Below are 26970 nucleotides of genomic sequence, written 5' to 3'. Positions count from 1 at the left end.
GATAGCATCATTCAAATTCATTGGTTCACTGAACCCGAAGGTGGTCTCGATGTAAAGTTCAAAGTTTTTAGCTTCTGAGAACAATACCCTCTTAAGTACCCTCTTAAGTACCAGCCAGATGTGCTTACAATCTAGTTAACTAGAAGTTAGCCAGTCAGCAGTCAGTCACTCTCACCCAATTCAATCAGTTTAGATCAATCTCCAGATGGGCCCCTGCGTATCTGCTAAATTCCCTCATCTACCACATTCTATTATCTTGATACATAGTAGAGGATGCTTCTTAACTGTTTTTTTTTTTTCTCTCTATACACTTTTCCTAATGTAATTCAGGCATGTTTCATTGCTGGAAGTGTGTTTCACTGTATCCTGTATTGTGAAGATATAGGAAGTGTGATTTTTCATTTAGGTGCAAGAAATCATAATTCAAAAAGTATTTTTGTCAGAATGTAAAGTTACACATGGGTTCTTTTTGTTTTGTTTTGTTTTTGCAGGAACAATGGATAGACCACTCATCTTCCTGAGCTCCAATATGGCCCCAGACTTTTTGTAACTGGGTGACCCTCTGGGCTAGTCACTTAAGTCTGTCCCAGTCTCCTCATCTGTAAAATGAGTTAGAGAAGGAAATGGCAAACCACTCCAGAATCTTGGCCAAGAAAACCCCAAATGGGATCACTAAGAGTTTGACATGATTGATACAACTCAACAACAAAACAACAAAAGTCAGGTTATTACAAGATTTAGTATTTATCATGTTAAAGGAGTGAAGGGATAGGAATATGATATTCTGGAAGGCAAAGGAGGTAGGATTACAGTTCAAGAAAAACTGAGTATAATCATTCCTGGTGTGACGTTTAAAACTAAATCTGTGATCACCTTAAATTAGAAGCTTTTAGCATCAGTTTCTGGGCATTAAGCATTTATTAAAGAGTAAAGAGAGAACAAGTGGAGTTCAGAAAGTTTAAGCAAAAGCCTTATCTACCCTAGGGTTCAGAATGGACTTCTTCTTCTCCTTCCTTCAGCCAACCTGAGGTTCCAGAATGAAAGAGTAGACCCAAGGAGCCAGCCTTACTTCCTACTTCCCATCTCCCTCCCCCAGAAGGGGAGGTCCTTCAAGCTGATTGGTTGAGGGTTATCTCGTGTTGATGTCTTAGTCCATAGCCTCTGAGAACAACACCCCACTTGGGGCTGGCCAGGTGTGGTCTCAATTTAATCAACCTTAAATAGGTTCTCACTCAGTCTCACCCAATTCAATCAATTCCAAATCAATCTTCAGGTAGGGCCCCTGGGTGTCTGCCAAATCCCATTATTTCCTCACACTGGGAAAAATGGACATTTTATGAAATAGGACTTTCAAGCATTCCTAATGAATAGATGAGATGAAGTAGAAAATTGACCTTAAAACACAAGACTTAAGAGAAGCAAGAAAAGATAAACATGAAAAATTGTAAGGGACTTAATAAGTCAAACTTGTTACATTATGTAACTTCTAAGAACATTACCACCATTAGGGTAACAAAAGAGAGACCCCCCCCATACACAAAAAGAGCCATGAAAGAACTATCATAATGGAGGTGAAGATGGGGTACATGGGCAAAGATTAAACCTTACTCTCATCAAAGCTGGCTCAAAGAGGGAATAACAAACACTTTGATGGATATAGAAATCTATCTTACCCTATAAGGAAGTTAAAAAAGGGATGGTGATAATAGAAGGGGTAGGGGAGGGACTGATACAAGGGAAGGGATATTGAGGAAGGTGGTGATCAAAAGTAAAACACTTGTGAGAAGGGAGAGCATGGGGGATCAGAGTGGGGGAGATAAACAGGTGAAAAATAGCATGGAGAGAAATAAACAGTCATCATAACTATAAATGTGAATGGGATGAAGCAGATAGCAGAATGGATTAAAAACCCAAATCCTACAATATTTTATTTACAAGAAACACATTTAAAGCAGAGAGATATACACAGGGTACACATAAGGGGCTGGAACAGAATCTATTAAGCTTCAGCTGAAGAAAAGAAAGCAGGGGTAGCAATCATGATTTCAGACAAAGCAAAGGCAAAAATAGATCTGGTTAAAAGAGATAAAGGAGACTATATCTTGCGGAATGGTACCATAGATAATGAAGTCATATCAATATTTAACATGTAAGCACCAAATGGTATAGCATCTAAATTTTCAAAGGAGAAGTTGAATAAGTTACAGGAGGAAATAGATAATAAAACTATACTAGTGGGCGACCTTAACTTTCCCCTCTCAGAACTGGAAAAATCTAACCAAAAAATTAACAAGAAGTTAAAGAAATGAATAAAATTCTTGAAAAGTTAGATATGATAGATATCTGGAGAAAATTGAATGGGAATAGAAAGGAATATACCTTCTTCTCAGCAATACATGGGACCCACACAAAAATTGACCATGTATTAGGGCATAAAAACCTTACAACCAGATGCAGAAAAGCAGAAATAGTAAACACATACTTTTCAGATCATAATGCAATAAAAATTACATTCAATAATGGACAATTGAAAGACATTAAATACCAATGAGAAATTAAATAATCTGATTCTAAAAACCAAGTGGGTCAAAGAATAAATCATAGAAACAATTGATGATTTCATTAATGAGACAACATATCAAAATTTATGGGATGCAGCCAAAGCAGTTCTTAGGGGAAAATTTATATCCTTAACAGCTTACATCAATAAAATAAAGAAAAAGCATATCAATGAATTGGGGATGCAATTAAAAAAACTAGAAAATGAACAAATTAAAAAATCCCCAACTAAATACTAAATTGAAAATCCAGAAAATCAAATGAGAGATTAATAAAATTGAAAGTAAGAAAACCATTGAATTAATAAATAAAACTAGAAGCTGGTTTTATGAAAAAAAAAACCAATAAAATAGATAAACCATTGGTTAATTTATCAAAAAAGGGATAGAAGAAAACCAAGTTACTAGTATCATAAATGAAAGGGGGTGAACTCAGCACCAATGAAGAGGAAATTAAGACAATTATTAGGAACTATTTTGCCCAATTATATGCCAATAAATTTGACAATCTAAATGAAATGGATGAATATCTACAAAAATATAAATGACCCAGATTAGCACAAGAAGAAATAAAATATTTAAATAATCCGACTTTAGAAAAAGAAATTGAACAAGCCATCAATGAACTTCCTAAGAAAAAAATCCCCAGGACCAGATGGATTCACAAGTGAATTCTACCAAACATTTAAAGAATAATTAATCCTAATCCTAATATTATATAAATTATTTGAAAAAATAAGTGAACAACTCCTTTTATGAGACAAATATGGTGCTGATACCCAAACCAGGAAGAGCCAAAACAGAGAAAGAAAATTGTAGACCAATCTCGTTAATGAATATTGATACAAAAAATTTTAAATAAAATACTAGCAAAAAGATTATAGCAATATTATCACAAGGATCATACACTATGACCAGGTGGGATTTATACCAAGATTGCTGGGCTGGTTCAATATTAGGAAAACTATCAGCATAATTGGCCATATGAATAACAAAAGTGACACAAATCATACAATTATCTCAATAAACGCAGAAAAGGCCTTTAATAAAATACACCTATTCCAGGGGCAGCTAGGTGGCACAGTGGATAAAGCACCAGCCCTGGATTCAGGAATACCTGAGTTCAAATCTGGCCTTAGACACTTGACACTTACTAGCTGTGTGACCCTGGGCAAGTCACTTAACCCCCATTGCCCTGCGCAAAAATAAATAAATAAATAAATAAATAAATAAATAAAATACACCTATTCCTATTAAAACACTAGAGATCATAGGAATAAATGGAGCTTACCTTAAAATGATAAGTACTATTTATCTAAAACCATCAGCAAGCATTTTCTGTAATGGGCATAACCTAAAAGCCTTTCTAATACAATCAGGGGTGAAGCAAGGATGCCCATTATCACCTCTATTACTTAATATTGTATTAGAAACATTAGCTAGAGCAATAAGAGAAGAAAAAGAAATTAAAGGAATTAGAATAGGTAATGAGGAAACAAAATTATCACTCTTTGCATATGATATGATGTTATACTTAGAAAATCCTAGAGAATCAACTAAAAAGCTACTTGAAATTATTAACTTTAGCAAAGTTGCAGGACACAAAATAAACCCACATAAGTCATCAGCATTTCTCTATATTACCAGTAAAGTCCAGCAACAACAGACAGAAAGAGAAATTCCATTTAAAATAACTGTGGCCAATATAAAATACTTGGGAGTCTACATCCCAAGACAAACACAAAACTATATGACCAGAACTACAAAACACTTTTCACAGAAATAAAATCAGATCTAAACAACTGGAAAAATATAAATTGCTCATAGGTAGAGACAATATAATAAAAATGACAATCCTACCTAAGTTTGTATATTTAGTGCTATACCAATCAAAGTATCAAAAAAACCTTATAGAGCTAGAAAAAAATAACAAAATTCATCTGGAAAAACAAAATTTCAAGGATATCATAGGAATCAATAAAAAATATGAAAGCTGGTCTACCAGCACCAGATCTCAAACTGTATTATAAAGCAGCAATTATCAAAACAGTCTAGTACTGCCTAAGAATGGTAGATCAGTGAAATATAATAGATAAAAATTACACTATAGTAAATGACTACAGTAATCTAATATATGACAAACCCAAAGATCCAAGTTTTTGGAACAAAAACTAATTGTTTGACAAACCCTGCTGGGAAAACTGGAAAACAGTATGGCAGAAACTAGGTATAGACCAATATCTCACACCATTATACTAATATAAGGTAAAAATGGGTACATGATTTACACATAAAGGATGATACCATAAACAAATTAAGAGAGTATGGAATCATTTATCTGTCAGATTTATGGGCAGAGGAAGAATTTAGGACCAAAGAAGATACAGAGAATAAAATAAAATATACAATAGATAATTTTGATTATATAAAATTAAAAAGCTTTTGCACAAACAAAACTAATACAACCAAGATTACAAGGGAAGCAGAAAACTGGGAAAGAATTTTTGAAACAAATATCTCTGATAAAGGCCTCATTTCTCAAATATATAGAGAACTGCATCAAATTTATAAAAATACAAGTCATTCCCTAATTGCTAAATGATCAAAGGATATGAAGAGGCAGTTTTCAGACAAAGAAATTAAAGCTATTTATAATCATATGAAAAAATGCTCTAGATCACTATTGATCAGAGAAATGCAAATTAAAACAACTCTGAGGGATCACTTCACACATATCAGAGTGGCAAATATTACAAAAATGAAAAATATTGGATGTTGGAGGGGATGTGGGAAAGCTGGAACACTAATCCACTTTTAGTGGAGTTGTGAAAAGATCCATCCATTCTGGAGAGCAATTTGGAACTATGCCCAAAGGGCTACAGAACTGTCTAATACCCTTTGATCCAACAATACCACTGCTAAGTTTATATCCCAAAGACTCCCCCCTCCAAAAAAAAGACCTATTTGTACAAAAATATTTATAGCAGCTCTTTTTGTGGTGGATAAGAATTAGAAATCAAAGGAAGGCCCATCAATTGCAGAATCGCTAAACAAACTCTGATATATGATGGTAATGGAATATTATTGTGCTGTAAGAAATGATAAGCAGGATGACTTCAGAAAGGGCTAGAAAGCCATGCATGAAATGTTGTATAGTGAAGTGAGCAGGATCAAGAGAACATTGTGCACAGAGACAGCAATATTGTTTGATGAATAACTGTGAATGACTTGACTATTCTCAACAATACAATGATCCAAGACAATTGCAAAGGACTATTGATGAAACATACTATCCAACTACAAAGAAGAACTGATATTGATGGAACAGACTGAAGCATGCTATTTTTCACTTTCTTTCATTTAAAATAAAAACAAATTTTAATTTATTTTCTTTTAATAGTTTTCTTGTACAAAATGACAAATATGGTAATGTTTTACATGATCATATATGTATAACCCATATCTGACTGTTTGCCACCTCTGGGAGGGGATAGGGGAGGGAGGAAAAGAGGGATAAAAATTGGAACCCAAAATTATAAATAAAAATGTTTATTATTAAAAAAAATAACTGTAGACAATATAAAACACTTGACAGTTTACCTGCCAAGACAAATCCAGGAACCATATGAGCTTTGGTTCTTCCAGATTAATTTTATTATTTTTTCTAGCTCTATAAGATATTTTTGGTAGTTTGGTGTGGCAGTAAATAAAATTAATTTAGGTAGGGTTGTCTTTTTATTCTTATATTGGTTTGGCCTACCCATTAGCAATTAATATTTTCCCATTTGTTTAGATCTGACTTTGTGTGAAAAGTGTTTTGTAATTGTGTTCCTGTTAACTAGTATGGTTGAAAAATGGACATTATAATTGTATTATAGAATAATATTGTATAATGAATAATTGTATTCATTAGCTAATGTAGTAAAATTGACTTGGACAAGTAACCTTTTGTATGTGAAGATTCATCCTGATTGGTCCCCCAAATTTTTCAAGATATAGTCCTTTAACTATGTATGTAATCTGGTACCCAAAACATCAATTTAATTTCTTTCAAAGAGCTACCTCCTTTCTTTCCACCCTTGTTGATCCCAGAAATCCTCTTCCACTCTTGGTTTTTGCAGTTCTATGACCAGACTTAAATACAAAGCCTCTTTATAAAAATACGAAAACTGTTTTTTACTAGGAACAAGCTTTATTCCAGTGTCCCTTACAGTATCATTTAAGTTGATTTTAACATGTACCTCCAACTTAAAATAAATGCAGTCTTTTTTTTCCTGAACCTGAAAAAATTGGGTACAAATGACATAATTTTTTCCTCCCTACCAAGTCACTAAAACTTTAGTTTTGCTCTCCTTTTTAATGCCAAATAAATATTATCATAAGCCAGTAAAGCAGAAGCACAAATAAATGGTGTTATTTGGTTGCTGTGCTTATTTAATAAATTTTTAAATGAAATAGTTGCATTTGGTTTACTATAATAGAGCTACAGTATAGTGTCTCAGCAAAATTTCCTTTGATACGCTCCCATTCCACCAGATGATACATATACTATAATATGGTAATCTTGAGAGTACATATTACACCATGAAATCAACATGTAGCTTACATGAATCAATGTATCATAGAAACTTATGACAATACGAGTAAGTCAGAAGTTACTACTCAAAAAATCTGTATACATCAATAATTTACTTTCCTTACAGTGTAGAAGCATTTGAGTGCATGCTCTATCTTCTGGATCATCACTTGAAATTTACAAGCTGGCACTGTTGACACTTCAGCTGTCACAATACTTTTTTACCCTCAAATTTGATAAGCCATCTCTGATTAAGCCACATGTAAATGTAAATACTTAGGTTCATGATCTAAATAGTTTTCCTGAAGACTTCTGAGTCAGGAGTCAAAATCTGTTGTCCTAAAGCACAAAGATATCCTGATAATTTGTCCTTTACATTATCAATTTGTTTCTTGAAAACACTGGTACAAAAAACCTTGCAAACCTTTGTTATATCTAATTCATCCTTGAGCCTTGCAGTGTCCTTTGTAAACCTTTGTATGAAGCCTTTTCTCACTTTAAAACTCATGTTCTCCAGCTTAATGCATCTTCCGTTTTCCATTTCCCCCAGCTCTGCAAACCTGTAAATCCTAGTCACCATCTTGTTATAGAGAAACAAGAAGAGCTCCAGTGTCTGCCACTTCCTTCCTTTTTTCCTGGGCAGGTCAGTACTTGAGAAAGGCTGCTGCCATGGTGGAGGCTGTTGTTTTTGGGGCAGCTTCCAGGCCCCACTACAACTATCTCTAAGGCATGTCTGCCTGGGAGCCCAGCTACAGGTGCCTTGTTGACTGCAGGCACAGAAGAAACCACCTGAATTCACTGATGTTGAGTAAGTTGGGTCCTCAGTCTAAAGATCTGCTCACATTTATAAGACTTCTCTCTGATTCTCTGATTCAGGTAAGATGTGCCTTCGTCCTGAAGACCTTCCCACATTCACTAAATTCATAAGGTTTCTCTCCTGTATGAATTCTTTGATTAAGATCTGAATTGTGATTGAAGACCTTCCTAAACTCCTTCCATTCATGAAGAATCTCTCCAGGAAGAATTCTGATGGCCATAAAGTAGTATTCTCAGTCAAAAGGCCTTCCAACATATATTATACTCATAAGGTTTCTACCCAGAATGAATCCGTTGATGCTGAACAAGATATTTCCTTAGTGTGAAGGTCTTCCCACATTCACGACATTCATAGGGTCTCTCTCCAGTATGAATGCTCTGATGTTGAGTAAGATCTACAGTCCGGCGGAAGGCCTTCCCACATACAATACATTGATAAGGTTTTTCTCCTGTATGAATTCTTTGATGTGGAATAAGTTCTGAGTTGTAGTGGAAGGCCTTCCCACACTCCTTACATTCATAAAGAATCTCCCCAGTATGAATCCTCTGATGCACAGTAAGCCGTGCCTTCATCCTGAAGGCCTTCCCACATACATTACATTCATAAGGTTTTTCTCCAGTATGAATTCTTTGATGTAGGATAAGAGCTGAGTTGTAGTGGAATGCCTTCCCACACTCCTTACATTCATAAAGAATGTCTCCAGTATGAATTTTCTGATGCACAGTAAGTTGGGCCTTCCTCTTGAAGGCCTTCCCACATTCACTACATTCATAAGGTTTCTCCCCAGTATGAATTCTCTGATGCACAGTAAGATGTGGCTTCCTTCTGAAGGCTTTTCCGCATACAGTACATTCATAAGGTTTCTCTCCAGTATGAATTCTTTGATGTCGGATAAGTTCTGAGTTGTAGTGGAAAGTCTTCCCACACTCCTTACATTCATAAAGAATCTCTCCAGTATGAATTCTCTGGTGCACAGTAAGTTGTGTCTTACTTCTGAAGGCCTTCTCACATTCAGTACACTCATAAGGTTTCTCTCCAGTATGAATTCTCTGATGTAGGATAAGTGCTGAGTTGTAGTGGAAAGCCTTCCCACACTCCTTACATTCATAAAGAATGTCTCCAGTATGAATTCTCTGATGCACGGTAAGATGTGCTCTCCTTCTGAAGGCCTTTCCACATTCACTACATACATAAGGTTTCTTTCCATTAAATTCTTTACTCTCTGAAAAGAAGAATAAAGAGCTGATTAACTACATTTTCTTCCTTTTTCCCAAAGTTCCTTGTGGCTCAAAGGTTTTAGAGCTATTCTCTTCCCTTCCCACTTGAGCTACTCTCACTGATCGTTCATTAAGGATCAGTTATCTTATATGAAAGTATGATGACTCAAATTTGACTCTAAATGGTTGATATCTGAATGGAATAAGGAAATGAAAGACTATACATGAAAAGTAGATGACTTTGAGAATTTGCACCTTACCATATCAGGTGGAAATAGAAAGGGGAAAGACTTAACCAAAAAAAAAAAAAAAAGGAGAATTGATAAATTTAGAGTGAGGAAAGAGAGACAGAAAGAGATATGAAGTAAACAGAATAAAGAAATAGGATGAAAGGAGGTAATATCAGATAACTGTTGCCATAAATTTTCTCTAAAAATCCAACACATCTACTTTATAAGGTACTGATTCAAATTTTTAAGAGTAAGATTCAATTCCAAAAAGATAAATGATCAAAACATACAGACATTTTTCACAAGAGAAATAATTATTACCAAAAACATTACTCAAACTCTGGTAATCAAAGAAGTAAAAATGAAAACAATTTGGAGGTATCACCAAAGAACCATTTTGTTAGCAAACATACTTTAAAATGGTAACACATTTTGGCAGTTATATAGAAATAGGTACTTATTAAGCTGCTGCCACCATTTATTTTTTCTGAAAAGCAACACTAACAATTTAAGTTAGATCTTCAAAATTGTTCATATACTTTGACCCAATGATTCTGCTACCAGGCTTACATCTTGAAATGTTGTTGAATGCAAACAAAGATCTCTGTCAAAAATATACACAACTTTTTGTGAAATAGAAAAATAGTGAGGATTCAACAATGGGGTTATGGCTAAACAAGTCTTGTCATATGAACATACTACTGTACCTTTATGAACATAATTTCAAAGCATAGAAAAAACAAAATGACATATAAAATGATAGAAGAACTGAAGAAAGGGGAATTAGGTTGTGATTAACTATTTTAAAAAGATACAGGGGCAAAGCAACACAATCATAAAAACAAGACAGAAGAAAATATCAGAATGGGACTCATCAGTAAAAAGGGCATACTATTAATATCTTAAGTCATGTGTTTATTTTAAAAGGGAGAATAAATTGATGGAAGTGAAGAATGCCTCCTTAAGGTAAGATAATTTTCAGTGAACAGAAGAGAGATACCTATCCCATATTGAGGCAACAACTTTCTTTGAAAGTGGAGGTACATTTCAATAAAGAGATCTATAAAAAAATGTAACTCGAGTTAAAAAATGAAGTTGAAAAGTCTCAGCTCCTCTCACCAGGTTTAAGAAGCTGTAATAAGACCACCTTGTTCAACATTTTATAAAAGCTTTGACCTAAAAAGGGCCAATGAGCTGTATTTTTCAATGACCCATCTGCTTGATTTTTATGTAGTTACCTGGACAGCTGCTTCTTCGAATAGCTGGCTCTTGCATCCAAGAGGCTTCCTTTCTTTCCAATTGATAGATCACATCTGGTTTGGAAATTGCAAATCCTGTTCATTGAAAATGAAAAAGTGCTAGAGACAGTTATCTCAGAATTTCATCATAGAACAGAGAGATGAAATATACCTTCCAACTCTTAGTAGAGAGGTAGGGGAATAAGGGAGCAGAATGTATCACGGACACTGGCTATGTTAGTTATTTTTGTCTCTCTCTCTCTTGTTTTCAACCAGGGAGGGCTCAGTGGGCTGTTTGGAGGCAAAGGAAGGATGTTTTTTTCTGTTTTTTGTTTTGTTTTGTTTTTTAGGTGGGGTAGGGGATAGGGAAGGAAAAAAATGACATTATTTTTTAAAAAGCATCCATAAAACAAAATTAAAAACTAGTTCATGTTCTCTTTGGGGAAAAAATAGACATGCTAGGAAGACCCCCAAGATAGTTACAAAGGACCACTGAAAGATATTCTATATTGTGAGGGAATGGTTTATAGGATGGGACTAAGGAAAAATAGTTTATTGACTCACTTCCTGTTTAGATGATGGGAAGATTTTCTGTATGATGTAACTTACACTGGAATTAAACAGAAAATTGTGGATTTGAAGGAACAGAAAGGGTAAGATACATTCTCAAGGGTAACAAGCAAAGACCTTTCTTTTCTGGAAACAGGTAGCACAAGCGTTCTGTTTCTTGCCAACAGGATTTAGGAATATCTTCCTTTCGTATGCCAAAGAGCAATCTATTAAAATCTTGAAAATCTCCATAGTAGTTATCAAGCCTGCAAAGGGCAGGGGGGCAGCTAGGTGGCACAGTGGCTAGAGCACTGGCCTTGGAGTCAGGAGGACCTGAGTTCAAATCTGGCCTCAGACACTCAACACTTACTAGTTGTGTGATCCTAGGCAAGTCACTTAACCCCAACTGCCTCCCCCTGCCCCCTCCCCCCCAAAAAAAAGACTGCAAAGGGGTAGCTGTTCTTACCCAAAGAAACCAAGTTCCTGTAGTTCTCCAACATCACGTCCCTGTACAAGTTTTTCTGAGATGGGTTCAAATGTGCCCACTCCTCCCAGGTAAATTCCACAGCCACATCCTGGAATGTCACTGATTCCTGAAACACCAAAATATTTGTGCTTATTCAGGGATAGCATTATTTTCAAGTTCTAATGTAAGTTACTTGTCAGTAGCTTCATTTAAATATTTGCAACCCATTACAGTGCCCGGTGCATAGAAGGCACTTAAGAATCCCTTTCCCATTAGACTGCAAGCTTCTTGAGGGCAGGGGCTATTTTTGTCTCCTTTGCTTCTTCAGCCTTTAGCATAATTAATGACTGGCACATAGAAGGTGCTTAATAAATGCTTATTGTTTTTAATGGATCCAATGACATCAATTTAAACTATGGTTTTTTACAACACGGACCCATGGTTTCAACTTCCACCCTCTGAGCTCAAACAGTAAGTAATATGCCAAATTACCTTTCTACTTGCTGAAATAAAGCAACGAAAATGACATAGTCGCATATCGCTATGATGTGGCCCTAAGTCTTCACTTCAAGGATAAACATCCCTAGTTCCTTTCACCAACCAGCCTGATCTCTTCATCCAATCGATGAACTTCTTAAAATGTGGTGCTCTGAAATGCATACAAATGCGCCCAATGCCACAAGAGTAAAAGGCAAGAACAAGGGACTACCATTTGCTGTATGCAATAATATGTGAAAAAAATGTTTACTGTTGAGAAGTGCATTAAAGAACCATTACTTTACAATTCATATATGAGAGCTTTAGAGTCTTTCTCATTTTACAAATTCGGGAATTGAAGCCCAGAGAGGGAAAGTAACTTGTTTAAAGTCAAAAGGAGAGTAAAGAGCAAATCTGCATTTGAGCCCAGATCCTCCTAACTCCAAACCCAGAGCTATTTTCACTGTACCATCTTGCCATACCTCTTCTCTATAACCAGAACAATGGCACAACCAAGTTTATAAAACATTTATAACTAAGTTTATAAAACATTTATAAGAGCACTCTTGGGGGCAGCAAATTTGGGAGGGTAAAAAAATTGGAAACACTGAATTCTCAATAAAGAATGGCTTAAAAAGGCACATGAATACAATTGATTATTATTATTCAGTAAGAAATGACAAGTGTGAGACATTTTGAGATGTACTAGAAGATGCCTATTAGCTGAAGCAGTGTGAAATAAGCAGAGCCAACAGAACTATGGTAAAAATTATTTGTTGTAAAGATTAAAATCGGAAGTTTTGGCTGAATCATTTGAGAGATTGCTCATGCTACTGAAGCAGCTTTTGAAGGACCTCCCCTTTTGGGAGGAAAACTCGAACTCGAGGAACTTCCAGGACACGAACTTAAAAGTGAGGGCGGGAACGGAAGTTGGCGTTCTCTGGCTGCTAAACTTAGCCATGGTGGTGCGCAGGAGAGAGGAGTTCGGAAAACACGTGGTTGGTGTTTGGCTTTGGGTGTGCTGGTTCTCAGCCTGGCAGGCAGTTTGGGATTTGGTGAGTTTTATAAAGGAAAATAGACTAAGTTTAGATCTAAGGCCATTCATCTGTATTTCTACTTCCCTATTTCCCTAATTGGTATCACCTTTTGTTGTCTAATTAATTCCCAAGCAATAAAAACGAATCCCTCACTGATTAAAGCTCAGAGGCTCCTTTTTCTTAGTGGTCTGGGATATATATATATATAAGGAAAAAGTTAAAAGGGGGAGTTTAATGCTCCGTATATCCAATTTTGAATCTCACAACTATAAAATATATAAAAACATACTTTTTAAATAAAAAATGGAAAGGATGCTGAACTTTGAGTAATCAAAAAACATGGTACCACTTCTCATAGCAGAGAAGATAGAGACCACCAAAGGAGAATACTATATGTATTATTAGGTAAAGTCACCATATAGGGCATTTTTATGTAACTGTTTTTCTTTGGTATATAGCAAGGTAAAATTTGGATTGTGAAGGAGAAACTTACCAGAAAGCATTATAGAAAATATAAAACAGCCATTTCTAATTGTTCCTTAACTACTCATTTAGCAATGTAGTTATTAAAACATCAGACCCCTTTGTGACTTTTGGCCCTCCCTGTATAAAGTGGTGGAATTTCTTAGGGATAGCTATAATCCTGTTATTGGTATGAAGCAATTCCTGTCTCCTAAGACATATAGCAGCTCCTTACGCCACTTGGCTAATCTTATCCTGTATTGGAATCTGAGAGTTCTGGCACATAGTAAACAATAAATACTTGCTGGTTGATTTTTCTTTTTAAAATTTCTCATCAACTGGCTACCATTCCCTAAGTAGCCCAGTAGATATAGAGCTGGGTTTAGGTATAAGAAGTGTTGAGTTCAAATCTAGCCGTAGACATTTATTAAATTGTATGATCCTGGACAAATCATTTGACCTCTTTTTGTCTTAGTTTTCTCAACTTTAAAATGGGGATAATAATAATAATAACAACAACAATAGCACCTACCTCCCAGGATCTTTGTGAAGATCAAATGAAATATTTGTAAAGTGCTTAGTATAGTAACTGGCACACAGTAGACATTTAATAAATGTTTGTTTTCTTCCTTCTCTTCTTCCTTCCTTCCATCCTTAAAGGATAGAAAGTTCCCTTAATAACAAGTACATACCTAGTAACTAGTGTTATTCTGGGAACATTTATGTTATGATTAGATTCTTTATGGGGGGGGAGATTCTTTATGGGGGCGTAGTACTGATCTCCCATGTTTCACAGTATACTACCCAGTTACATATACAATCCAACCCAAGGTCCAAGTGCCCAGAATCCCTCAATGGTTTAACTTAAATTTATTATCCTTTCTTTTTTGTTAATTTATGTTTTCAGAGATATAATTTTTCCTCTGAGGATTGCTTTAGCTGTAACCCAGAAAGGTGGAATGTATTTTTGTCATTATCATCATCTTTTACACAATTGTTGTTTCTTTGATTTATTCTTAAAGCCACTCATTATTCAGGATTTCAAAAAGACCTGCTATAACTATTTTTGTACAAATGGGTCCTTTCCCCTTTATACTTGATCTCTCTGGGATACAGATCTATTAGTGGTACTGCTGGGTTAAAGTGGATGCACAATTTTATATTTTGTGGGGCATAGATCCAAATTGTGCTCCAGAATGGTCGGACCAATTCACAACTCTAACTACAGTATATTAGTGTCCCAATTTTTCCAAATTCCCTCCAGCATTTTTGTTACATTAGCAAATCTGATAACTGTCAAGTGGTACCTCAGTTTTAATTTGTATTTCTCTATAGAGCATTTTTTCACATTACTGATAGCTTTTTTTTGGTTGTTATTCTAAAAACTGCCTGTTCTATCTTTTGACCATTTAACTAGGAAATGGCTCTTATTTTTATAAATATGGTTCAGTTCCTTATAAATTTGAGAAAAGAGACCTTTATTAGAGGAACTTGCTGTAAAAACATTTTTCTTCAGTTTCCTTTCTAATTTTGGCTGCATTTTTTAGTTTGTGCAAAGCTTTTTAATTTCATGAAATAAAAATGATTAATTTTACTTCTTATGATCTTCTTTGGTTATAAACTTTCCTCTTATCCATAAATCTGACAGGTACATTTTCCCATGCTCCTCTAATTTACTTATGGTATCACCTTTTATGTCTAAATCATATGTCCATTTTCACTTTATCTTGGTACATAGTGTGAGAGGTTGGTCTATGCCTAGTTTCTACCTAACTCTTTTGAGTTTTCCCAGCAATTTTTGACAAATGGGGACTTCTTACCCCAAAGCTTGGATCTCTGGGTTTATCAAACACTATATAACTATGGTCATTTACTTCTGTGTAGTGTATACCTAATCAATTCCATTGATCATCTACTCTATTTCTTAGCTGTTACTGGATTGTTTTAATGATTACTGCTTTGTAATATAATTTGAAATCTAGAACAGCTACACTGCCTTCCTTCACATTTTTATTCATTGATTCCCTGGAAATTCCTGACCTTTTGTTCTTCCAGATGAATTTTGTTTTTTTTCTAGCTCTATAAATATATATATATATATATATATATATATATATATATATATATATATAGTAGCTTGATTGGTATGGAACCGAATAAATTAACTTAGAAAGAACTAACATTTTTATTATATTGGCTTGGCCTATCCATGAGGAATTAATATTTCTCCAATTTTTAGATCTGTCTTTAGTTGTGTGAAAAGTTTTTTATAATTGTGTTTATATAGTCCTTGGATATGTCTTAACAGGTAGACTTCCAAGTGTTTTGGATTGTTATTTTAAATGGGATTTTTTTTTCTCTCTCTTCCTATTAGGTTTTTTTGGTAGTGTATAAAAATGCTGATGATTTAAGTGAGTTTGTTTTACATCCTAAAACTTTGCTAAAGTTCTTCATTGTTTCAATTAATTTTTTTAGTTAATACTCTAGGGCAACCAAAATATATCATCATATTGTCATCAAAGGGTGATAGTTTTGTTTCCTCCCTGCTTATTTTTATTCTTTCAACTTCTTTTCTTGAATTATTGTTCTAGCTAGTATTTCTAGTCTAATATTAAATAAAAGTGGTGATAATGGCCATCCTTACTTCATACCTGATCTTATTGGGAAGGCTTCAAGTTTAACCCCATGTTCTTGGTTTTAGGTAGATACTACTTATCCTTTTCAAAAAAGCTCCATTTATTCCTATGTTTTCTAGTGTTTTCATTTGGAATGGGTATTGTTTTTGTAAAAAGCTTTTTGTGTATCTCAACATAATCACATGACTTTTGTTGTTTTTGTTATTGATATGCTCACAGACTACTATCTTAATCATTATGTTCTCCTACATATTATTTAATTAGTGATTAGAAATTCAGAATCCATGTTCCAGAATAGCTATAGCCTAGAGCAGTAGGTGCCTCTGTTTCCCAAGTAACCTCTTTCTGCACCACCAGCCATAATGGGCTTTGTTCTTATGACAATCTTTGTAATGTCTCATGTCACTCATATTATTTAGCATATGGCCGTCATTCCAAGAGCAGCTTTTTTCTTGTTCTTTTAATTTGTTTCACCCATCATAAAAGAACTTAAACACAAAAAATTCTTGATAAAGTAGTAAATCCCAATAATGATTCTGTGAATGCGTAAGAAACAAAATGACTCCAAGAATCAGGCTAAAATCCTCAAACTAATGAATACGATTTTCTGGAAAGCATAAAAGGGTAAAAGATACAAGTTTAAAGACCCAGCAGATCCCAGACTGAGTAAGTGAAGCTAGAATTTGAAGAAGTATGTATTAGGCCCCGGGCATTCCAAACTGTTCATTAAGCTTTTCACAATGTTGTAAGTTGGTACAATATCATACCTAAGAAGTACATTCTATCCATCTCTCCCCTTTTAGGAAATTTTTTAAAGGGTATTAGTAATAGTTTCTAAAATTGTCCAACTGAGGGAGCACTAGGTGGTGCAGTGGATAAAGCACCTGCCCTGGATTCAGGAGAACCTGGGTTCAAATCCAGCGTTAGACACTTGACACTTACTAGCTGTGTGACCCTGTCATTTAACCCTCATTGCCCCGCCCCCCCCCAAATTGCCCAACTGAGCTTGGTTTTCCTCTTCATTTTATGCTTTAAATACTAGATGCAATTTTTTTTGTAATCATATTCCAGGGGGATCTCTGTGAGTCAACTGGTGCCTCCTCTTGAAACTGTTTATATTCTGAGTAAAGACTGAAAGACTTTAACTACAAAATCAAGAGTAAAGTTTGATTCTTCTCACAAATCAGCCCTGAAACTAGCCCAAGGAGAAGCAAGTGATACAAAGGAATATATGAGACCACTACAAGGTTTAATATAACCTCCCTTCTTTGAATGTTTAATGCCTCTAGGGATTCACCTGGGAAATTAATCTAGATTTCTCTGCAGTACTGACATGCCAATTTAACCAGCAGCAGGTTAGAAATGGGGGGCAGGGTCATGTTATTTGTTGACCTTTTGGATTCCTGGCTCTAACTCACTCAGTATATAATCCTTGCAAAGTTGCTTCCTCTCCCTAAACCTCAGTTTTCTTATCTGTTAAATGGTATTATTAGCAGCTATCAGTTTTTTCAAGGAAAATGTTTTTAAATCTTAAATCAGGATATATTTGATGCTATTACTCTACCTCCTTTGAAACAGCAAGATTGGTACTAACCATACAGTAGCCTTGAACAGGTGAACAAATGGATACATAAAAGTTGGGCAAAGAGGACACTTAGGAGTGTCATAGAGAGCTTATCTGGGAGTCACAGTTATGGAGAGGTTTATATACCTGTGAGGAAATCTTGGTGCTCTTCCTCTGAGTGGATCTTGGCTCTGACTCATTACGGAATCACATCCACTCTCAGAGCCTTGGCTTGCTCTCCAGTAATCTGTAAGTATTCATTAAGTGCCTGCCTTGTGAAGGGTACTATATCAGGTGTAAGGATCATAAAGGAAAATAAAATATTTCCTACCCTCTATGGGTCTACATTCTTTGGCTGGAAATAAAACGCACAATACAATATTATAAATTTAAAATATATACAAAGTATAAGGTAGAGCCAAGATGGCAGAGTAGGGGGAGCTTTCTCAAATTTTTCCAACATTTCCCTCCTAAAAACTTTAAAATAATGCATTGAATCAAATTCCAGAAAGGCACAGCCAACAAAACATCACTATGAGATCTTTTTTTCAGCCTAAGACTATTTAGGAGGTCAAAAGGAGTGGCCCGTGATAATAGGTTTGTTGTTGGTCCAGAGTGCACAGGGCAGCAACACTAACTGGTTGATGGTGGAGGTTATAACAGAAGCAGCAGCAGCAAGTTTCTCTGAAAAAAGCCTCATTTAAAAAATATATTGGGAACTGGGCCAAATTTATAAAAATAAGAGCTATTTCTCAATTGAAAAATGATCAAAACATACAAATAAGCACCATTTAGAAGAAATCAAAGCTATCAATAGTGATATAAAAAAATTCTCTAAAGCACTAATAATTGGAGAAACACACATTAAAACAATTCAGAGATACCACTTAACATCTAACACAGCAGAAGAGGAACATCATAAACCTGGAAGCAATGTGGGAAAATGTGGATACTAATGTACTGTTGGTGGAGTTGTGAACTATTCCAACCATTCTTGGAGAACATTTTGGAACTATGGGCAAGGGGCATGGTCCATACCCTTAGATTTCGTAATCCTTTTATTAGGTCTGTATCTCAAAGATATCAAAGAAAAATAGGTAGCATCTAAATGTACAAAAATATTAATGGCAGTTTTTGTTGTTGTTAGCAAAGAATTAGAAATAAGTGGATGTCCATCAGCTGCGGAATGGTTGACTAAGGTTTAGTATGTGATTATAATGGAATGGTGATGTTTCAACTGAGATGGAATTTCAGGAAGGATGCGACCCACACTCACCTGTCTGGGCCCGGCGGTCAGCACCGGAGCCATCCCCTCCTCGGGCTCCCTCCCACAGGGCAGAGCAGAGGCCACAGAGGCAGAGGTCCTGGAGAGCAAAGGAGGGCCGTGAGAGCCGGGGTCAGGCTGGACATCCCCCTTTCTCCACTGGGGAGAGATGGAGGGACCACGGTGTTGGGGGGTAGGGTGGGAAAGAACCAGAAGGAAACGGTCATTTCTCTTCTGGAGGGGATACTGTCTTCAAGACAACAGATATTAGGAAGCAAAACAGGAGAGCAAGCAGATGATGCTTTTGGGGCAGGGCACTGATCCCCAGCAGCATCAGGGAAGGTTTCCTGGAGGAGGGGGTACCCGGGAGGATGGTGCGAGAAAGAGAAGGATGCGGGGAGATGTGGCTACAGGGAAATCTGGACCAGAGACGGGACATACACCAGGAGTTCATTCCCTAAGATTCTTTGCACTAGTGAAAGGACTGAGGCCTGGAGGGTCCGGCCCTGTCCAGGGGTCATATGGCAGGGGCTTGTCTGAGGCTGGATTTGAATCTGGCTCCGCTTCCCCCACCCCCAGATCCGCCTCTGCGCATGCGCCGCCCCCAGGCCCTTGTAAGTGCCTGGAGGGCTTCCATCGCCCTCTGGCGGACGCTCCTCCCATTCTCTATGTCTTCCTCAACCAGCCCCCGGTGTTCCGGACCCGCCGCACCCGAATAACCGGCCTCCAGCTAGACTTGGCTCCGCTTTCAGTTCCCGCTCACCCTGTCACAGGTCGGCTAAAGACTGAAAAGGAGAAGCAGATACAAGAAAGGCTGGAAGAAGGCGGAAAGGAAATGACGTAAGAGAAAAGGACCATCCTTCCCCCTGAAGCTTGGGAAATGCTCCCAGGGCCAAGCATAGCTTTCTGGGAAATGTAGTCTGGATGCTGCTATCTTTTGCGCATGTCTAGGACTCCAGCGCCTCTGGAATGTGATCTTGCCTTGCTATCTTCCCCAGCCCTCCTCGCTCTTCCGAACTTGGAGCCCCGTACCCCGCTCCTCCCCTTACCTCCTGCCCGCTCTTCATAGCCCCACTGCCCACCGGCGGTCACGAGTCTTGGGGCCCCAGAACGGGAGGGGCCCTAGCACTCCTCTAAACCTAATCTGTACACGCCCTCTCCCACCCGCAGACAGTCAGCAGCAGTCCTCCAGCTCTTATTAGGCGCTTTCTGTATGCAGGGACCTTCCCCACGCCAAGGAGGAGGAGGACGCCAAGGGAAGCCCTGGGTCCCAGGAAGAAAACCCGCAGGTGCCGGGGAGGATGCCCGGGGCTCTAGCTCCCCTCCCCAGGGCTGCCAGAGACACGTGGAGGAGATGGAGGTGGGGCGGGCTGGAGGAGCAGGGCATGAATGGGCACAGGGCAGGCAGGAGAGGTCAAGAAGGTGAAAGCTGACGGCTGGAAAAAACTAAGGACAGTGGAAGGGTTTGCTTTGACTCGGGTTTTGTTTTTTCTTTTCTTTCTTTTTTTTTTGAAAGCTATATTGGGGAAAAGGTGGTTGATTGTCGTCCGTCCTGCACAAAGAGGACCAAAATGGCTTCCCTACTTTGGGGTCAGTGTACAGTGTGTCCAGCTGTGGCTGATCAGACCAATAGGAGTTTGGAAGGCACTACCACATTTTGGTGGTGAGGGTTAAATAGTTTCTATGAGCATTTGGAATGGAGATGTCTCTAAATTTGGTCATGCCCCATTTATTTTGAGCTATTGCCATTCTGCTTTGTTCATGGAGCTTTTTTGACGTGGGCATGCCATGCTGGGGGGTGGGGGTGGTAGGGGGTCCTGTGTTAACATTTCCCATTTCTCACAATCTCAGACCTTGAGAGTGTCTTTGTATTGCTTCTTCTGACCTCTGTGTTAGCACTTGCCTCATGTGAGTTCTCTGCAAAATAGTCTTTTAGGCAAACCTCCATTGGGCATTCAAACATGACCAGCCCATTGGATTTGCTCTCTATGAAGTAGAGTTTGAATGCTCGGCAGTTTAGCTCAAGAAAGGTCCTCAATGTCCAGTGCCTTATTTTACCAGGTGATCTTCAGAATCTTCCTAAGACAATTCAGAACTTCTCTGTCACCTCTAAGAGAAAGGCCCACTCCTTATAGGCATACAAGTTCCCCACTTGTACAGTTGCCCACTTCCCAGCCTATAGTGAGTATTAATAGGTCATGGATTCTGCATCTCTCTTCTTGAAATTCCAACATGGTTTCCCCTATAGATTCTAGGGAAAGGATCACCCCCAGAAACAGGGGTCAAAAAGTCACATGGCCTAGGGATATCCTGCCTGAAGTTTGTTAGGCAACTTCTTTATCTGGGTATGGTACTTCATAACCACTGGCCACATTAGAGAGTTGTCAGCCTATTTTTAGCAGAGTCGTGAGAACTGAGACGGACAAATGGTGGCTCTGAAGAGACAAAGCCCCAAAACTGGTATCAGAGAGAGACAGTGACTAAAAACAGCAACTCCCCACAGAGATAACCTACCTGGCATATCAGCTGCACACACAAGACATAGAAAGCACAAGGAAAATCAGAGGTCTGTCATTTCATTCTCCAGTTTATTTTCCAGGTGAGGAAACAGGCAAACAGGGCAAAACAGAATGACTTGCCCAGGGTCAGACAGCTGGTAAGTGTTGGAGGCCGAATTTGAACTCATGAAAATGAGTCTTCCTGACCCTAAGCCCAGTACTCTATCCACTGTACCACCTGGCTTTCCTCACCACCACCTTAAAAAAAACCTTACCTCTCCTCCGCCAGCCCATTGAACCCTTCTTGGTTTAAAAAAAAGGGGGGGGGGAACATTTTCAGACAAAATCAGCTAACACAGCCAGTGCCTTTAATGGCATAAAATTCTGCACTCTCATCCCCCCACCTTTCTACTGAGAGTAGGGAGGAATATTTCATTTGTCTGTTTTAAGCCAGAATTCTTAGATGACTGTTCCTAGCACTTTTTCATTTTTAATTAAATGGATTTGCAGTTTCCAAACCAGATGGGATCTACCAGTTGGAGAGAAAGGAAGCATCTTGGATGCCAGAGGCAGATATTCCAAGAAACAGCTGTCCAGGTGACTACATAAAAACCAAGCAGATGAGTTATTGTAAACTACAGATCTATTGGTCATTTTAGGTCAAAGTTCTTACAAAATATTGAACAAGGTGATCTTATTAAAGGCTCCTTAAACCCGTCAAGGAGAACAGACTTTAAAACTTCATTTTTTTCTTGTTTCTTTTTTATGCATCTCTTTACTCACATGTACCTCCACTCTCAAAGAAAATTGTTGCCTCAGTAAAGGGTATGTATTTTCTCTTCATTGAAGATTATATTATCTTAAGTAGACATTCTCCTGCCTCACTTGCATGGATTCATTTTCTCTCTTAACAAGTACATTATTTAAAATATTACCAATATGCCCTTTTTGCTTCTGAGTCCCATTCTGATATTTTCGTCATGGTTGTTTTTATGACTATGTTGCTTTTCTCTTGTTCCTTTTTAAACTATTTAGTCATAACCTAATTCTCCTTTCTTCAGTCTGTCATTTATATATCATCTTGTTTTTCTTTATGCTTTGCAATTATATTTATAAAGGTACTATGATATTTTCGTATGATAGGATTTGTTTAGCTGTAACCCTATCCTTGAACCTGTAGGTTTTTAGTATTTTGTCATTTCACAGAAAGTTGCTATTATTTTTGATAAATATCTTTGTATGCTTTCAGTAACATTTTGAAGATGTAGACCTGGTAGTGGGACCATTGAGTCAAAGGATATGAACAATTTTATAACTAGTTTAAATTGTTATGTTAGTTTTCCTTTCTCTCTCTCTCTTTCTCTCTCTCTCTTTCTCTTTCTTTTTTTTGATGGGGCAATCACAATTAAGTGACTTGCCCAGGATCACACAGCTAGTAAGTATCAAGTGTCTGAGGCCAGATTTGAACTCAGGTCCTCCTGAATCTAGGACCTTATCCACTGTGCCACCTGGCTGCCCCTATTATGTTACTTTTCAAAGAAATGGCAACAGTCACTTAACAAGTGCAGATTTTAATATAATTTCCAAAAGTTGTTATCATTTTAAAGCATCTTTACTAATCTGATGACTATTTGGTCATCCAGATTGTTTCATTTTTACTTCTTTGACTGTAAGAGTTTAAATAATGTTTCAGGTAACTATTGATAATTTATCTAATGAAATATACTGGTATGTATTGATTATTTACCTTTTTGGAATTTTATCTTAACTATTAGAAATTTTAATTAATTCCTTACAAAGTAGATAAATGGGATTTTTAGCAGAAATTTGTGGCAACCATTGTCTGATATGACCATCTTTTACTCATATTTCTTCTTTATTCTGCTTCTTACTTTACGTGTCTTCCTATTTCTCCTCACTTATCGATACTCTTTTTTCTTTCTGTTCAGTGTTTTCCTTTTCTATTTTCACCTCAGATGGTAAGGATATATTTGCAAGCTCTTGAAGGCATATAATTTTTATATATAGTCTTTCATTTCCTTATTCCATTCAAATGTCATCTATTTCTAGTAGAATAAGGGCTTATTCATCTCTCTAGGTAATTTCATCCTAAGTCAATTTATTTATGTAATAGTTAATTATGAGTCCTAATACTTTCATATAAGATAAACTCTGATCCTTAGTGAAAGACCAGTGAAGCCCAGCCTTCTCAAATGGGAAGTCTAGAGAATAGCTCTAAAACCTTTGAACTACTAGGAAGCTTGGGAAAGTTAAAAAAAAAAGGCAGGGTTAATTGGTCCTCTATTCTTCCTTTCAGAGAGCAAAGAATTTACTGGAGAGGGGCAGCTAGGTGGCACAGTGGATAGAGCACTGGCTCTGGATTCAGGAGGACCTGAGTTCAAATCTGGCCTCAGACACTTAACAATTACTAGCTGTGTGACCCAAGGCAAGTCACTTAACCCCAATTGACTCGCCCCCCCCCCAAAAAAAATAATTGACTGGAGATAAACCTTATGAATATATTAAATGTGGGCAGCTCTTCTTGAATAAGATACAACTTACTGTACATCAGAGAATTCATAGTAGAGAGATTCTTACTCAGCATCAGAGAATGCATACTGAAGAGAAGCCTTATAAATGTATTGAATGTGGGAAAGCCTTCAGACTAAGGACACAACTTGCTCAGCATCAGAGAATTCATACTGGAGAGATTCCTTATGAATGTAGTGAATGTGGAAAGGCCTTCATGAGGAAAATATGCATTAAAGTTCAACAGAGTATTCTGGAGAGAAGCCTTATAAATGGAATGAATGTGGGAAGGACTTCAGACTGTGGCAATACCTTACTCAGCATCAGAAAATTCATACTGGAGAGAAACATTATGAGTGCAATGAATGTGGAAAGGTCTTCAGACTGGGGACACAACTTAGTCACCATCAGGAAGTTCATCCTGGAGTGAAACCTTTTAAGTGTAAGAAATGTGGGAAGGTCTTCAGACTAGAAATACAACTTAGTCAACATCAGAGAATTAATCCTGGAGAGATTCCTTTTGAACATAAGGAATGTAGGAAGGTTTTCCTCTGGAACTCAGAACTTACTGACATCAAAGAATTCATACTTAAGAAAAACCTTATGAATGTTATGAATATGGAAAGGCCTTCAGACTGAGGACACAGCTTACTCAGCATCAGAGAATTCATACTGGTGAGAAGCCTTATAAATGTGGTGAATGTGGGAAGTCCTTCAGACTGGGGAAACAAAATTTTCACTATCAGAGATTGCATACTGGAGAGAAGCCTTATGAATGTAGTCATTGTGGAAAGGTATTCAGACTGAGAACAGATCTTACTTGGCATTAGAGAATTTCATCCTGTACAAAAATCATTTGAATGTAATATATGTGGAAAGAGGTTCCACATGAGTTCAGAAGTGACTTGACATCAGAATATTCATATGAAGGAGAAACCTTAAGAATGTAATAAATTTGGGAAGGCCTTCAGAAGTAAGACACAACTTACTGTACATCATAGAAGTCCTACTGGAGAGATTCCTTATGAAAGTAAGTTGTGTGGGAATGTCTGCCAATATAACTCAGAATTTAAATGATATAAAAAAATCTACTTGAAAGTGTTATGGGGGAAATGGGGTGCGGGGTTGGGTTAGGGGTAGGGGTCTTAGGAATTCCTCTTTAAAGAATTACACCCTCTTGCACACAAAAGCAGTTAGAATAAGATGGTAGTTTATTTAGGGGCAAGGGAGGGGGGTGGGAAGGGAAACCATGAAAGAAATCCTTGGATTTCATGTGGGGAGTGTTAAGGGCTAAAATTCTAGCTAAACTGTCTAAAATATCTAATGAGTGGTCACCAATAAATTATAAGCTTTAGCAAGAGTTAAGACTTTTAAGCATTTATTAAGGAGGATAAGAATTTGGTAAAGAGAAGAAAAGGCCTAGATTCCTATCTATTAAAGGGAGAGCACATTTCTAGCTCCCCTCTCCGCCAGAGTCCCAAGGAAAGAGCCCCAGACAGAGTGCTAGTCTCTTCCCTCTTCCTCCCACTAGCCAACATCACTTCCTCACACCAAAGAAAAGACTCCTGGTCTTGCCTTCAAAGACCTTTGCTTCATGGGCGGAACTCTTCTACAGTAAGTCTCCAGCAGGTGGCGTCATTCCAATCATTACAGGAGAGAGGTATGGAACAAAGCACGTGGCTCTGAGGTACCAATCACCTCGAGCAGGAGGCTGGTAGGTACTTTTATAGGGGACTGATGGGAATGACCATCTGCCTGTGGAAAGTTCCTTTAGTGAGGGAGGACCATCCCCCACTGGTGGTGGCTAGAGGTGAGGGGTGGCTGCTGATCTCAAACCATCTCCTCAGAACACAAAAGAAGCAGCCAAACCTAATCTTATCTCCCCAGGGGTAAGGGAGACCAGAACTAAGGTTGGAGGTCCCGAAGCTAGCTCAGTCCAATTTGGTTCTGCTTATCTCTCTAGGCGTATCTGTCCTCTGGTTTAGTTTCTCAAGGACAAGATTCCTTGATGTGCTCCAGAGAATTTCTGGGGTACTTTGGGCCCACAACAAAAGGAACTTTATGAATGCAATATATTTGGGAAAATATTATACCTGAGCTCAGAATTTACTTAACACCAGGGATTTCACACTGAAGAAAAATGCTATGATGTGATGAATGGGGGAATGTCTTCATTTGGATTACAGAACTTACTTGGCATCAGAGAATTCTTACTGGATAAAAACCTTATGAAAGCACTTAATGTGGGAACACCTCCAGACTAGGTTGTATACCTTACTATGCATCAGAGGAGTCATACTAGAGAGCAACATTATGCATTTAGTGAATATGGGAAGGCTTTCAACCTGAAATCACTGGGAAGAGCCAAGATGGTAGAGTAAAGTAAGCGTTTTTTGTCAAGCTCTCCCAACAACATCCCCTCTACAGCAACTTTTAAAAATTCACCCAAAGAAGGTCCAAAGAGACCTAGGTGCAAGATCAGGTGTTATTTGGCAGCTCCATCACCCATTACCCACTTCTGACTTGCAGTTTCAGGGCAGAGAGTAGCAGTTACACTGGCAAGGGAGCAGTTACCTTATCTGGTTAAGGACCAGTTTGCAGACCTGGAGGATAGTCACCTGACTTCTCCTAGGATCACACCACCTTAGAAGTAACAACTTTCAGGTCCCCAGACTTAGCTCAGAAAGCTACAGGGCATAAAAATCAGAAGACTAGATTGGATGTCTGCCCCCAGATGTAAGCAGAATGCAACTTTAACAGGAAGTCTGAACTCAAAGAAACAGGCTAGAAAAATCAGCAAACTACTAAAACAATGCCCATAAAAACTTCTATGGGCACAAGGAAGTTTGAGA

General features: G+C 37.5%; 2 protein-coding genes and 1 pseudogene across 2 annotated transcripts in view; 1 reads left to right on the top strand and 2 right to left on the bottom strand.

Moving 5' to 3' along the window:
* Positions 1 to 19874, bottom strand: part of LOC122739580 (zinc finger protein 420-like) — a 41443-nt gene extending 21569 nt beyond the window's left edge. Inside the window, 5 exon segments of the mRNA XM_043981256.1 lie at positions 7786 to 7901; positions 8169 to 9173; positions 10637 to 10732; positions 11652 to 11778; positions 19104 to 19874. Coding sequence (XP_043837191.1) covers positions 7786 to 7901; positions 8169 to 9173; positions 10637 to 10732; positions 11652 to 11778; positions 19104 to 19136 — 1377 coding nt within the window. The 5' untranslated portion in view covers positions 19137 to 19874.
* On the bottom strand, positions 6280 to 7958 carry LOC122741083 (annotated as a pseudogene).
* Positions 19875 to 20304: 430 nt separating the features above from the next.
* Positions 20305 to 26970, top strand: part of LOC122739579 (complement C3-like) — a 100483-nt gene continuing 93817 nt past the window's right edge. Inside the window, 3 exon segments of the mRNA XM_043981255.1 lie at positions 20305 to 20513; positions 24358 to 24661; positions 24745 to 24912. Coding sequence (XP_043837190.1) covers positions 20305 to 20513; positions 24358 to 24661; positions 24745 to 24912 — 681 coding nt within the window.

Source organism: Dromiciops gliroides, chromosome 2 (genome assembly GCF_019393635.1).
Source record: "Dromiciops gliroides isolate mDroGli1 chromosome 2, mDroGli1.pri, whole genome shotgun sequence".
Classification (NCBI taxonomy): domain Eukaryota; kingdom Metazoa; phylum Chordata; class Mammalia; order Microbiotheria; family Microbiotheriidae; genus Dromiciops; species Dromiciops gliroides.
This window is presented reverse-complemented; position numbering and strand designations above follow the sequence as displayed.